We start from the raw sequence: 14,202 nt of genomic DNA on the forward strand, positions 1-14,202 counted from the left end.
CCCATCAAGCTCGGCTCATTAGCCTCAATCTCAGACGGACTTGGAGCCTAAAATCTCAGGAGGCCTAAAGATTCAAACGTGTCTGATAGCTTTTCTTTTTGGTGGAGGTGAAATGCTGCACTTCTCATACATGCTTGGAGTAGTTGTTTCCACTGTAGAGGACGTCTGATACGTTAATCCTCTGTGATATTAAACTAACGTACGTGTGACTTTTTAGAAGCAGATAGGGGAAGAACGCCCCCCCACCACCCCCCAGTCCACAAACATCTCTGCCTCGCTTGTTCTTCAGTGACATTCTCATCCAATCAATCGACTAGATAGGAAAAGATTCAAGAGAGACACTAATGGACTTGGAAAGTTATGGAAAAAAGATGGTCCACTTCTGCTCTTAGAAAAATATGTTCTTTGATTGCAACCCAGGACAAAGGCGAGAGAGACACAAGACTGGGGACGAGCGTCTTCGCAGGATTACATTTCGGAAAAGGCAAGTGGCTTCAACACGCCAGAGCGAGAAACGGATCCATAGCTGTGTCTTTTCATGTGCGGCTGGAGGCAACAACCTGCGTTCACTGTCTGGTAAAAAGCTGCTCATCTTCAGAAATGATAGAACTGCTCCGACCAATTTATTGATCAAGCTTGAAATTGCCAGTGTTGCGTGAACTGGAACAACCAAGGAACCGTGGATCAATTGTCTTCATCGGGGCGGGCAATTTTCTGAAGACGATCCGCCATTTGTGTCCTCGGCCCCCGAGGGTTTCTGTAATCACCCTTTTCTTCTTTCTCTCTTATTGTATTGCTCAAGAAAATCCTTTTTACTCTCTGTTTTTATTTAATTATTGCTACGTAATTAAATTAGACTCCACCGCTTGCTTTGACTAGCTGGCCTGTCAGAACCGCTCACGTCTCCGAGGACGGCCTCTCTTTACTCGGACACACAGAACAAGAGTATCGAGCCATCTGACCGCGGAGAACGGAGTAATGGAAGACGCTCGCCGCCTGCGTTTCCTCAAACCTCCGTATTGCCGGTTTCAGGTCAACACCACATGCCTTTTTGAAAGAGGGCTCTTTGAGGACTTAATTAAGAGTGTTTGCAAGATTGACAGCCAATCCCTCAGAGTGAGTCTCGTTGGCTGCAGGGTCAGGAGACCTGATCTGGCTCTAAATTAAAATCATCTTTCCTGGGACGACGTCGACGTGCAGCCGGCTCCTGTTTCACCGCCCGCGTTTGAGTTTTCAATAACGCCGTGTAATGCAGAATAAGATACTGTAACTGAGGCATGAATCATAATCCGATAAGGAAGATAGGAGGCTTAATGCAGCTCGCAAAGGTAACCTGAGTCACGTCACATTTGATGAAAATTTGATGAAATTGAATTTATTTAGTTTTATAAATGAGTTTATTACAGTTAGATGTCTCCCACTTGTTGCTTATTTTCAAGCACATTGCAAAAAATATCTGGTCGAGCAGTTTGCCGAGCAGAGTGTGTATTCTCTGCAGTACAGACGGTTTGTTGGCAGAGAGCGAGAGAGGGAAGTGTTGTCTGAGCAGAGAATAGGACTCCGAAGGCTTAACAATAGCAGCCATATAGATACATTGGCACCAAGGGCCCCGTTGCCATGGCTCCCTGGTGGTCTAGTGCCTGGGCGGCCTGGGTTTGGTTCCTGTTAAGGAAACGCTGAGGCGACATGTGACGCCTCACATGCCAATTTTTGGACGGAGTGTTAATAGATTTGTGTAATTCTCATATTACACATATTTTTGTACATATTTTTGTACATTTTTGTACATTCTTCATGACAATCAGGAACTCTGAATGACGAGTGGCTCCTAGATGTTTAACCAGGGCTTCATCCAGCTGGGCTTTCAGGCCACATATCTCCCTCTGCATCAGTTCCTTCTCATATTGTTATCAACTAATTGCTTCCTACCAAATATCATTAGGGTCTTCTGCTGCAGCACCTTGTATTGATCCAGTTGTAGTAGGAATGCATTCGTTCAGTGATTAGGTTGTAAAGCACAAAGAACTGGTGTGGAGTCACCACAGTACGATGCCATGAGTGTGAGCAGGTTTGTACTATATAGCAGCCTTGCTGGGTTTTTGTGTCGGAACATGTAGATAATCATAACCTGGTTTCTGATGGGGATCCACTGATCCAACACCCCCGATCGGCTAAATACACAGTGTGGTGTACTGATATTGGAATTTGGTTAGAAAAAAAACAAAAAAGAATATGCTGGTATCCGATTGGTTCTCTGCATCAGCAAAGACCGTGAGTTGCAGAATCAGTACCAGGAGAGGAAAAGGTGATGTTTATGTAAACATCTTTTATCTTTACCCATGTTTCCCAATAGCGTCTGTCAGCGTGTGCCATCTTTAACATTCTTTAAGTTAAAGTTACTAGGAGGAAGTTTCATTTTGTGGTGTTTTGTATTGCGGTCGCTGTGGATGAAAGCGGTAGTGTTTCCGAGCACCAGAGTCCCTAAAGAAAACCTCTCATTTAACTGACGGCAGGGTCTGACGTTCAATCCTGGTTCTGGTTCTCGTGTGCGTCTCTTCCCTCCAGCGAGCCCAGCAATACTCTTCCCCCTCCATCCTCTAGTAGCAGAGAGAGTGCAGGGGCAGAATATGTTAGTCCAGTGTGCCTGACTCCCTGATCCTTCATCTGACTGAGGTTTGTGCGAGTTAGAATCTACGGCCCAGTGCTGATAAATCCACGGCGCTGTCAGTGGTGCTGAAGTAGCAGACTGTTTTTTTTCTGTGCAGTCCAGCCCTGCGTCCCGGGGCCTTGGAAAATTGGTTTGTGATTAAAGCGCACCTCCTCATGATGAACCTGCTTTTCTCTGCAGGTGTAATTGGCACCTTTTTTAAATGATTAAGCGATTAAAGCAAACAAACCCACACAGTTCTCCAGTCGGAGGATCGTGGAGACAAATCATTACTGAGTTGATTGCACATTCTTCGGTAATGAATAGAGATCCTCCCCGATGGGAGCGGTAGATGGAGGGAGAGTAATTAGGTGTTATGGATGGTATACCTGCATACCGTCTCTCCACAGGCGGTGAATGTTACGACACCGTGGAAAGTGGCAAACTCTCGAAACAAGGCAGATAAGACAGGCTTTCAAACAGCCTTCAGACAGATTTATGTTGCCAATGTTTGAATTCACTCAAATAATATATTGTTTGAGTGATTACAGAAGATTTATAGTTCACTGTCAACTTACACGAGGTGTGTATTGGAGCAATGTAGTTTTTAAGAGTTTAATTTTCCCAGGATTTTGAGTTTATTTGCTTTCTTGTTGAGAATTAGATGAGCGGATTGATGCCACTGGGGTTAATATTAGCTTAGCTTAGAGTAGTCAGTGGTACAAAGACTATAACCACAACGTGTCATTTTTACACTTCGTTCTTCTGTTTGTGCCAAACAAACGACATAAAACATGTGTAAGAAAGTGAGCTTTATAGGTGCTGGTAGGTGGATTTAGTTACTTCTGGACAGAAGCCTTTTCCCCCCACCTATATTCCAATCTTTATGCTAAGCTAACCAGCTGCTGGCGGTAACTTCACATTCGCTCTACAGACATGTGATATATTGATCTTCTTATCTAACTCTCAGCTAGCAGACAAATACGCATGTTCACCAAAATGTCAAACCACTTATTTAAGCAGTAAACTGGAGGAGTGAAAACAAAAGTTGTTTTTTTTAAACGTAGGTTCTGAAGAATTGTATTATCCATTTGTCTTCTAGCAGGACCTGTCACATTACACATTGTCTTTTGATCCATTGCTAATTTAAAAATATTGATTGTATCAGCTTTAGAGGATAAAGCTGGTGATATTCCGTCTCTTTCAAAGCTACAAAATACGTGATTTCATCTTCTCAAAATGAAAAGTATTTCGCTAAAAACACTGCGAACTGTAGTTTTTAGTCCCCAGGTTTGCAATGGAATATCTTCGTCTATGGATGAATCCACGTTTGGGGCTGTGGTGAGTATTTTTGGCAACAGGAGGGTGAAAGTATGATGGACTCAAAATAAACTCCAGTTCCCACAGTCATGGTAGTGAAGGATGGCATGTCACACAGTGTGTTACATAACAGGGTAACAGCACACATCGTTCTTGGTAGTGGGATGAATTAATTGTTTTTGGTCTTTTTCCCAACAAATGAACCAACACAGAATATTTCCAGTCTTATCCTTGAAATATACGCAGCATCATAAATCCTCAGTCGAGGGCTTTACAGCATTGTTTCGCTGCTCTAGCCGTATGAAATGAAAAAAGCTGTGGTTTAGGAGGGGAAAGTGACTCCTCTTTATACAGCCACTCACCTTTTCTTCCACATGTAATTATTCATAGAAGCTGAGGCTGCTCTCGTGTTGCAGTGGAACTGTAATTACGCCCCCCTCGTCTTTGTTGCTGTCTCCGTCATAACGAACATTACACTCCCGTTATCACAGAACATCCCTCTTTCTTTTTGTGCTGAAACGCTTTTATTTCAGAGTTAATGAGCCAGAAAGTGTCTTCACTCTACCTCTCTGCTTCTATCTGAATAACTGTTCCTCTCTGCTCATCCCTCCCTCGTTTTGTATCCACCTTGCCCTCTTGTACTCTATTTCTCTTTCAACTTCACTCTCCCTCCATCAGTTTCCACCTTTGCACCTCTTCTCTTTTGACACTTGATTTAGATAAGTTCAGACTACTTCATACCACAGCGAGGGTGCACTGTTGTTTAACTGCCAGAGGGGCAGTGATGTGATTCATCGAAATCAAGGGCTGCAGCCGGCAGACCATCTGCTAATTGTAGCCTGCCATAAATGAACATCATTTAAAGTGGTAATCTGCAGGTTTTTTGTTTTTATGATTTTGATTAATTACTGTGGTGTTTCTGCTCTGCAATTGCCAGCCAGAAATCCCCTGTCAATCACAATCAAACAGTGTTGGTGGCACAGCTGTGTCTTTTATAATCTTTGTGTGTGTGTGTGTGTGTGTGTGTGTGTGTGTGTGTTAAGTTAAAGTAAAGGAAGCCCCAACAGTGTCCTCAATGAACTCACTAAAGGTTTGTGTCTCTGGCTGTCTGTCTTTTCTCTGAGGTGTCTTATAGCCATACTCACCTCTGAATCTGGAGCCGACAGCAGACCACGCATCTCGGGGGCTGGCAACAAAACATTATTCACACTCCAGAGAAAACGCATGAAGCCTTTTGAAATTCCACTCGTGCAGTTTAGACCTGGCGACGGCTGTGAATTAGCAGTCAACTGAAACTGCTCCCAGGCTTTAGATGGTGCTCGGTAGAATTTGCATTTATTGGTGAGTAGTGCCGTGTTTATTCTCTTAGGGTTAATGTGGGAAGGGTCTCCATTTGAATGTCGATGAGTGTTCGTGGTACGTCTAATTTAAAGCAATGGATGGGAGCTGCGATTTACATGCAAAACATTGGTACACTTTAATTCGGTCAAAGGAGCTGTCGGTCAACTAAAACACTACATGAATATGGTTTGACGCCTCTGTTAAAAAAATGAATCTAAAAATAATAAAAGTACTACATTTTAGTGTTCACAGCCATGAGTGTATATATAGAATGACATTTATTATCTTTTTTATTTTGCTTTGCCAATTGAGCGGCACCGCAACAACCTGTCAACCCAACACTGACTTATTACCTTTGTGTTCGAAAACAGTCGCTGAATACTGAAGCAGCATCGGGTTGAATTTAACTTATTTAATTGAAAGAAGAAGAACATGTCATCTCTTTTGTTTCTCTTTAACGAAGTCTTACTTTGTCTTTGAGTCACTTTTACCCTCCAGTTCAACAAAAGAAGTATGGCTCTTGATGGCTGTTAGGACTCTTTTTTGATCCACTGAATGTCCAAGAAAGTCATTTGATTCCAGGAACTTGTCCTTTTTTAATCTTCTCCCTCCTGTTCTTTTGACTAAAGAGCATCCTGCCAAGTGTGGGTGGTGAGTGAGGAGATGTTATGAGCAGAAGGAACAATTGATTGCAATATTTTTTTATCAAACATCTTGGACGCTTATGTCATCAGTTTAATTTCTAATAGAAAAGAGAGATTCACGCCCCCAAATGTGCATTTCTTTACACAAAAGAAAAAAAGATCATCTACTCACTTCCAAGAACAACTTTATTATGGAACATGAAGATAAAATGCACGAATTAGCAATTTCTAGACGACAATCAAACATACTCACAGGATTACATTATTCTACAAAAGCAAGTCCAAGGTAGCAGCTTCCAAACTCTTCATCACAGAATCCTATTCATGATGTTTTAATTAACCCAACAACAAAAGCAGGAGTGGCATTAACAATATACAGATAACTTCTCTTGGCAAACAGAGGAGTTACCATAAATAACAATCACTTTAAATACACAGGGAACACACACGAGTGCATGAATCTACTGACACTCAAGGCATTTACAGTATTGGTACAATCATTAAGCAGAAGCTGCCGCATTTTCCCACATACAGCGGCGACTGAACCCTCCCGTTTCAGAGCGAGAGCTTCATCTTCCACTGCTGCTGCTGCCCAATTACATCCCCCTTGTGGCAGACCGCGCTCGCAGATTCACAAACAGCCGCTGATGTGGCCACGCAACTCCAGCATGTCTAAACATCACACGTTCATCTGGCAAATCTTGTTAAATCCACAGTTCACACATGATACAAAACATTCACTTCACTTTGCATCAACTTCAACACTGATGCTGAGATGGAACTCCGAGTGCTGCAGCTGGAATATATCCACATGTTCTTTATGTTACACTAAGTCTCTGTAACACTATATACAGTCTTTTACATTGTAAAGCATTGAGGTTTACAACCACCTCTGCTGCTCATACACACGTTTTTTTTTCTAAGTTATGAGAGAATCAAAAACTAATCATTCAAGGGTGAAAGAGGTAAATATTGTATTAAGGGATTATAAGTTCTAACTAATTCTGTATTCAAATGTGTCACAAGTTTTTAAACATTTCTAACTATCAGAAAACTGAGAGTCATCAATAATTGGTCTCGGCTTTGTGACGTAATAAATTAAGCCCTTCACGGCAGCGAAAGTCTCGTTTTCACTTTTCTCACCCCGCTGCAGTGATGTAGAAGTGTTCTCAGGGCTGTGTCGGTACACTGACATCGCCGGTGGGTGTGGTTACTGTTGAAGCTTTCAACCAGAGGGGGCAGTAAAAACGCTGCTTTTCAGCCTGGTGTTAAGTTTGTCTTCAGTACAATATGAATTCATATTAATAAGTCGTAGATAGAAGGATTTTATTGTATACTCTCTGCATGTTAGGACTTGGAGGGTCATCATGATCTGTTTGGAAGGATTGTTATGATTGGGCAGTTCGTAGTGGCTCGTAGTTTGTCTCGTTCATCAAAGAGTTCTAATATTTGTACGTCGGCTTACAACAACCCAGCTGTTTCCATCTCATCCACACCTACACTACCATTTTGGTTTTGATCAGATTCTGGCGTCGGCACAGGAAAGTGACGTCCCTATTCTTAATGCCAAGTGCTTTTGCCTCCGCTGATATTAATTAAATAAAATTACAACGGGAGATTGCACGCACGCACCGTTTCCTGTAAATCCCTCGGTGCGCAGATAAACTCAGACCCTAACAGTGAATGATTACTGAACGCAGATCCATTGAATGGCAACTGCTGAAAACATGTCGGCTATGAATGGTGTTGAAAACGGGGTTTGATATTATGAACATTTTAAAAAGACAAATCAAGTTTTGCCTGAGTAAACATCTACCAAAGGGACACCTAGCAACCTAAAGGTTGTCCTACTACATTACTGATCTGTAAAGCCTTTTTTTGGGGGGGGGGGGGGGGGCTGAAAGCAATTAGTGACAAGTTATAAATCCATTATAAAGTATGCCTTATTAAAAACAGGTATAGATGCTGTGGGAGCTAAAATGACACAATAAACATCATTATGGCACTTTTTGAATTCATATGTACTTCTGCTTCCCCATCTCCACAAACCATCAAGAGATCTTTGCAAAGACACAAACCCCCTGGCCTCCAGAACACACTCGGCACAGTCTGTCTTGGTTTTCACATTGCGTTCCGAGGACTCGTCCTTCGCAATGAAAACTAGAGCCAGTTATGTCCGTGAAGGTTCAGGCATGACTCACCCTTTAATAGGCTGTCTGCCCTGAAAACATCAGGGAGGGCGGGTGGCAAACGGTTATTAAAGCTGCTTTTTTTTGTGTGAAAATAAACTTTTTTTCTCAGCCTAAAATCCCCAAAGCCTGTATAATGCTGAGGAATACGACCCAGCCTGAATTCCACTCTTGGAAAACGTTGAATCAGAACTTGAGGAATGAATTCTGCTCTCCCGAGCCGGACTCGTTGGCGTTATTCTTCTAGTTTCTAGTTTGATCATGGCATCGACACCATATATCTGAAGTGGGCATGGTGTTTCTGTTCACATTTATGTTTTCGTTGACACACGCAGTTTATCACGTTGGCAGGTGAGACATGAGACAACAGCTGTGAATAACAAAGAGCTTATCTGTTGTCGTTTGTTGCTTTACAATGTCCGGGATCATTCTCGGCCCTTGTGGATCGAGACTCTCATTACGCATCAGTGGCTGTGATCTATGTTTACATGTCCATTCAAAGCAGCCCGGCTTTGGAAAGGTCAGCAGGCCCTCGGAGAACAATATTCCCACTTAGCAGAATCCATTAAGTGACATTTTCAAACTCCTTAATCGTCGATTGGCCCTCCTGAAATCGTCCGTCTGGCTTTGAACGAACCTCAAGCATCGCTGAAATCCACCTTCCTGTACGCACATGGGTCCGGGAACATCATCTTCTGGTCCGACAGCAGCTCGTCCGTGACGGTGAGCTCCTCCAGCTCGGTGGTGAAGTGGTCGGCGCTCTCCACCATCGACGTTTCCTTGACCGCGCTGTACGTGAGGGCCACGCTGTAGGCGGCGGGCTTGTCCGAGCCTTTCCTCCCGCAGCGGCAGATCTTGCGGAAGGCGGCGCGGAACTTCTGCGACATGGCGTTGTAGATGACCGGGTTGATGGCGCTGTTGAGGTAGATGCAGACGCGGCAGAAGAGCAGGAACCAGCTGTCCAGGTAGGCGCGGTCCAGGAAGGAGTTGACCACCACCAGGGTGCGGTACGGCATCCAGAGCGCGGCGAACAGGATCACCACCACGGCCAGCATCTTGGTCACCTGGAGTTAGGCAACAAGGGATAATACAAGAACAGATGCTGCAGTACAGAGGATGAATAAATACTGTTGAGGCCTTAACACGGAGGAACAAGCTTTAAAAGGTTTTCCAACTTCTTTCTCTTCATGATTTTGATTTCATGATTCATAAAGAGACAATTTCTTAAATTGACAATGAGGAAGTTCTGGCCATTTGTAAATGGTAAAAGGTAAATGGACTTGTACTTGTACACTATACAGTCCCTGACAAAAGTCTTGTCACTTATCCATTTTGTAGAAACAACAGCTTATAACCTGACTTTTAATTAATCCATTGGTTTTAGAAATGGCTCATATGAAAGCTAAAACCCTCCCAAAATATGTTTAATATACTAAAATAAATTTGCTTCACTGAAGAAAGATTGATCATTTAATGAACACAGAAAGCTCAGATTTTGGCAAGACAAAAGTTTTGTCGCCTACAGAGAGTAATGTGAAAATTGAACAAATAATTTACTTCAAATACCAAAATATGTTGCATAACATCAGTGGATTAAGTAGTGGTGCTGTGAGATCCATATTTAATATCTTGTATGACTTTCATGAGCTTGAAGGACTGCATCCATGCGGTTCGACAATGATTCATACAATTTATTGATGAAGTCATCAGGAATAGCAAAGAAAGCAGTCTTGCATGCCTCCCAGAGTTCATCAAGATTCTTTGGTTTCGTCTTCCATGCTTCCTCTTTCATTCTACCCCGGACATGCTCAATGATGGTCATGTCTGGTGACTGGGCTGGCCAGTCCTGGAGCACCTTGATCTTCTTCGCCTTGAGGAACTTTGATGTAGAGATGGAAGTATGCGATGGAGCACCATCCTGCTGCAAAATTTGACCCCTTTTATGGTTGGGAATGTAAGAGGTAGCTAATACTTCTTGATATTTTAGGCTATTGATATTGCCTTCCACCCTGCAAATCTCTCGCACACCCCCATACTGGATGTAACCCCAGACCATGATTTTTCCACCACCAAACTTAACTGTTTTCTGGGTGAATCTCGGATCCATGCGGGCTCCAGTAGGTCTCCTGCAATATTTGCGGCGGCTGTGATGTAATTCAACCGAAGATTCATCTGAGAAATCCACCTTCTGCCACTTTTCCAGCGTCCATCCTTTTAGCAGGCTCTGGGCCTTGGCAAATGCCACACGTTTTTTTAATTGCCTTTTGTTTAGTGCTGGTTTCTGGGCACTGATTCGACCATGGAGGCCATTTTGAGACAGAATTCTACAAACTGTCCTGGTTGACACGGGGACTTGAGGTGACCAGGCCTGGTGGAGCTCTGCTGCAGTGGAAAAGGGGCTGGCCTTGGATTTTCGAGCCAACAAACGGTCCTCCCGAGCAGTTGTCTTGCGGGGTCTGCCGGTCCTGGGCTTGTCAAAAACATCTCCAGTCTCTTCAAATCTTTTTCTTATTCTTTGTACTTGACGCTGAGACACATTGAAGGTGTCAGCCACCTCAGCAGTGGATCTGGTCTTCAGCCTCTTGATAATCAACGCTTTGGTCTCAGGGTGAATCTTAGGCATGTTGTCAGAGGTCAAGTTGCAGTTGATGTGAAGGTCTGGTGTGCTGGGGTTCTTTTTATACACACCCACTAATTGATTGATCAATTATTGATCACAGGTGAGGCTGTAATCTAGGATTGGGTGCAGCATATGACAAGGTGACAAGACTTTTGTCTTTGCAAAAACTGACTCAGTGGGCTTTACCAAGCTGTGAACGTTAGAATCCTTTTCAGCAGTTTCGTTTGGCACCAAAACATTATTTCAAAAGCTGTTGGGATTGAAATTAGCCATTTCTTGTAAAAAAAAAAAAATTGATTACAAATATATTTGAGGGGCACTTAAGGTCAACTTGTACCCAAGCGACAAGACTTTTGTCAGGAACTGTACTTGTATAGCGCCTTTCTAGTCTTTCGACCACTCAAAGCCCTTTTACACTACATGTCCTTCACACATCATTCACACTCAATCACACACCGATGGCACAGCCTTCAGGAGCAATTTCAGGTTAAGTGTCTTGCCTGAGGACAGATCAACATGGACTGGAAGAGCCGGGGATCAAACCGGTCAGGGACGACACTCTGCCTTCTGAGCCACAGTCGCCCGTAATCTCAGTTGTTAAAGGGCCAGTTCACCCGAACTACAAGTGTTTTTTTTTTATATATATATATATATATATAATTTAACAAAGACCCCCTCTTAATCGTATCAGCGATTAAGCATATGGTTATTTCTCTTTGTACTCTTAGATGCTTACTTCAGACCTGTTTGATAGCGATAAACTGAAACACATTTAATTTGATTGATGACAATATCACTTTGTTTTGCCCTGATATTCATATGTTGCTTTAGCCTGGCTGGCTTTGAGGCTACGTTTGCTAGCACCTGAAGACACGTGGCACATTTTGGTCTCCCATCGCCGTTCTCAACAGAACCAAATTCAAACCTTCGTCATATTTGTCTCAATTTAGCTAGTTTGGGGCTTGGCGCCACTTGGGCGATGTGGACTGACTGCAATGTTTCTCCATGCTAGCCAGCTAGCTAGATGGCTAATGAGCCAAGCTAAATAGCAGCAGGAACGGCCAGTGAGTGAAGTGACTGATTCATAATTGACGTGTCACAATCCGTTTTTTATTTATCCGCCGCTTTGAAAGGCATGACTGCTCAGCAGATGCGCTCAGTTTGTCAGTTTTGACAGATTTGGGTTTAATCTATACAGTAAATTGTCTCGACACGTGAATAAATCGAGATGTGACATTGGAACATCAACATACATAATACCCAGCAATCATCATTGCATACCTGTATCAAAAACACCAAAGAAAATAAGAAATTATTCATTTACATGAATTCCTTTCTTTACAGTTCATATAATAAGCATATGGTTTTGTTATAGATATACTGACAATTTTACCCCCGAAAAAGCAAACCATGACGGAGATGGGTTTGCCTTTTTGCAAGCACAAGCATCTTTAAACCCTTGTTTTGAACACAGGGTACTTCTGTGCCATCCATCTGAATCATAATTAAGGACCTTTTTCAACACTGTGTTGGGAGGCTTGCTCTCTCCACTATTTATTTAGTTACTTACAGTGGTGCAGGAAGTCCAGTACTCAGGTGGTGTACTTACATTTGTGTAGCAATACCCCACTGTAAAAACATGTATGCTGAACAAATGCCCCTTTGAGACTAGCCTACTTTATACATTTTATTACTGTATTATTTTAGTAATGCAGTATTAGTGACACATCCATGTGTGAGCGCCATTTATTACACTGAATGTACTTGGATACATTTCGAGTCGCACCATTATCAGATTTTTTTTATTCCGTTTTTTGAAGACATAAGCACGCGCCACCCACCTGTCTGCGCGAGGTCGCGGTGGAGCTGGAGTGGCGCGAGTTTTTGCAGCTGGTCCTCTTGTTGTTGGCGCCGTCATTCGGTCCGTTCTTCTTCTTCTTCTTGTCTTTGGGGTCGGAGGGCAGCGGGTTGAGGAAGAGGATCCGGGCGATGAGGCCGTACAGGACCGCGGAGAGCAGCAGCGGCAGCACGAAGAACACGCCGAAGTCGAAGAAGTAAACGGGCAGGTAGAACTTCCTGGGCACCCTGTAGCCGCACACGACGATGGTGACGTTGTCGTACACCAGCTGCTCGATGTCCGACAGGTAGAACCACATCACGCAGTACAGAGAGGTGAACGCCCACACGAACAAGATTATCTTTTTGGCTCGGGACAGCGTGCACAGGAACTGCGCTTTAATCGGATGGCAGATGGCGATGTACCGCTCTATGGTGAACGCGGTGATGGAGCACGAGGACGCGTTGATCCCGAGGTACTGGAAGTAGGTGATGCAGAGGCACCCGTAGTGGCCGAACACCCACGACCCAAAGAGGCTGTCGGTGATCGCCGGCATACCCGCCGCGGTCAGCACCATCACATCGGCCACCGCCAGACTCACCAGGTAGCAGTTGGTCGGAGTCCTCATGTGTTTGGTCGTGAGCACCACCAGCACCACCATCACGTTGCCGACTAACCCTAACGCGCAGATCACGAGGAGCAGTACGCTGCTGATCACTTTGAACTGGAGGCTGTAGTCCGTCCACAACCCTAAAGTGCCGTTGAGCCCCGGAGCTGCCGCTGTAAAGTTTTCCATCTCGACGCTCGAGCTCCAAAACTCCGCGGGTTTTGGTGCCTCCTGACGCGCCAGACCGGTTTTTACGCGCGGTGGAAAGCGAGAGACGAATCAACGCTGCGGGTCCGGGGAAAAGTGTTTATCGGTCCAAAAAGAAGAAAAAAACAAAAAAGAAAACTCACAACTGCACCCAGTCGCGTGCTGCACGTGAAAGCATCATAATGTGACAAAGAGCCGCTCGGACTCTGACGTATTCTCCGCGTTCGTGCTGTGCGTAAAAAAAAAAAAAAGATCGATGCGTCGCCGAGTTCCCGTCAGAACAAACTGCGTCCGTCGCCCAGATGGCGGGTTGGTTTTGAAGCCTTGCTCTTGGCACGGGCTCTCATTACGCATGCGAGGGGATTAGCCCATCATGACATTTTCGGACACCAGAAGCCACCCCCCCCTCCCTCCAACAAACAAAAGCTGCTCAAACGCCACAATGTACCACATATGTGTGTGTGTTCTGCTGGGATTAGTTCATTACTCGCAGAAGGCTGCAGACATCCGTGTGAGTGATGTTTTATAAAGATGATTTCAACGTGTAATTCTGTCTCTGGACCAGATTGAGAGAGTTTAACCCTGAAAATCAGAACTCACTTTGTAAGATTTGTGCAGATTCAATGCAGTCTTGACGACCAGCTCAACAGGCTGCCACTTTAATAAGAAAAAAAAGGCAGCATTATGGAATGAACTGCAGTCTAAAAATGGTTCTATGTGCATCCCTTCAGGTGAAGGTACAGGCGGTTTCTCATTTTTATAGCGGGTGCTCTTATTTTGGAAGACGTTG

At 44.0% G+C, this 14,202-nt stretch overlaps 1 protein-coding gene across 1 annotated transcript; it reads right to left on the reverse strand.

The window, feature by feature from the left end:
- Positions 1-7,844: 7,844 nt before the first annotated feature.
- Positions 7,845-13,736, reverse strand: trhrb (thyrotropin-releasing hormone receptor b). The gene is made up of 2 exons (XM_031874692.1): positions 12,603-13,736; positions 7,845-9,205 (listed from the first exon to the last, which is right to left on the reverse strand). The coding sequence occupies exons 1-2, from the start codon at positions 13,392-13,394 to the stop codon at positions 8,780-8,782; spliced, it is 1,218 nt and encodes a 405-aa protein (XP_031730552.1). The 5' UTR covers positions 13,395-13,736; the 3' UTR covers positions 7,845-8,779.
- Between the last annotated feature and the right edge of the window lie 466 nt (positions 13,737-14,202).

Source organism: Anarrhichthys ocellatus, unplaced genomic scaffold (genome assembly GCF_004355925.1).
Source record: "Anarrhichthys ocellatus isolate YVR2014 unplaced genomic scaffold, GSC_Weel_1.0 scaffold84, whole genome shotgun sequence".
Taxonomy (NCBI): Eukaryota; Metazoa; Chordata; class Actinopteri; order Perciformes; family Anarhichadidae; genus Anarrhichthys; species Anarrhichthys ocellatus.

What these genes read in the sequence shown, in the direction of transcription:
- trhrb (XM_031874692.1), bottom strand. Translation starts at nt 13,394, where the DNA reads ATGGAAAACTTTACAGCGGCAGCTCCGGGGCTCAACGGCACTTTAGGG. An exon ending in CCGCGACCTCGCGCAGACAG is followed by an intron (nt 9,206 to 12,602) that starts GTGGGTGGCGCG and finishes GCCTAACTCCAG; the next exon opens with GTGACCAAGATGCTGGCCGT.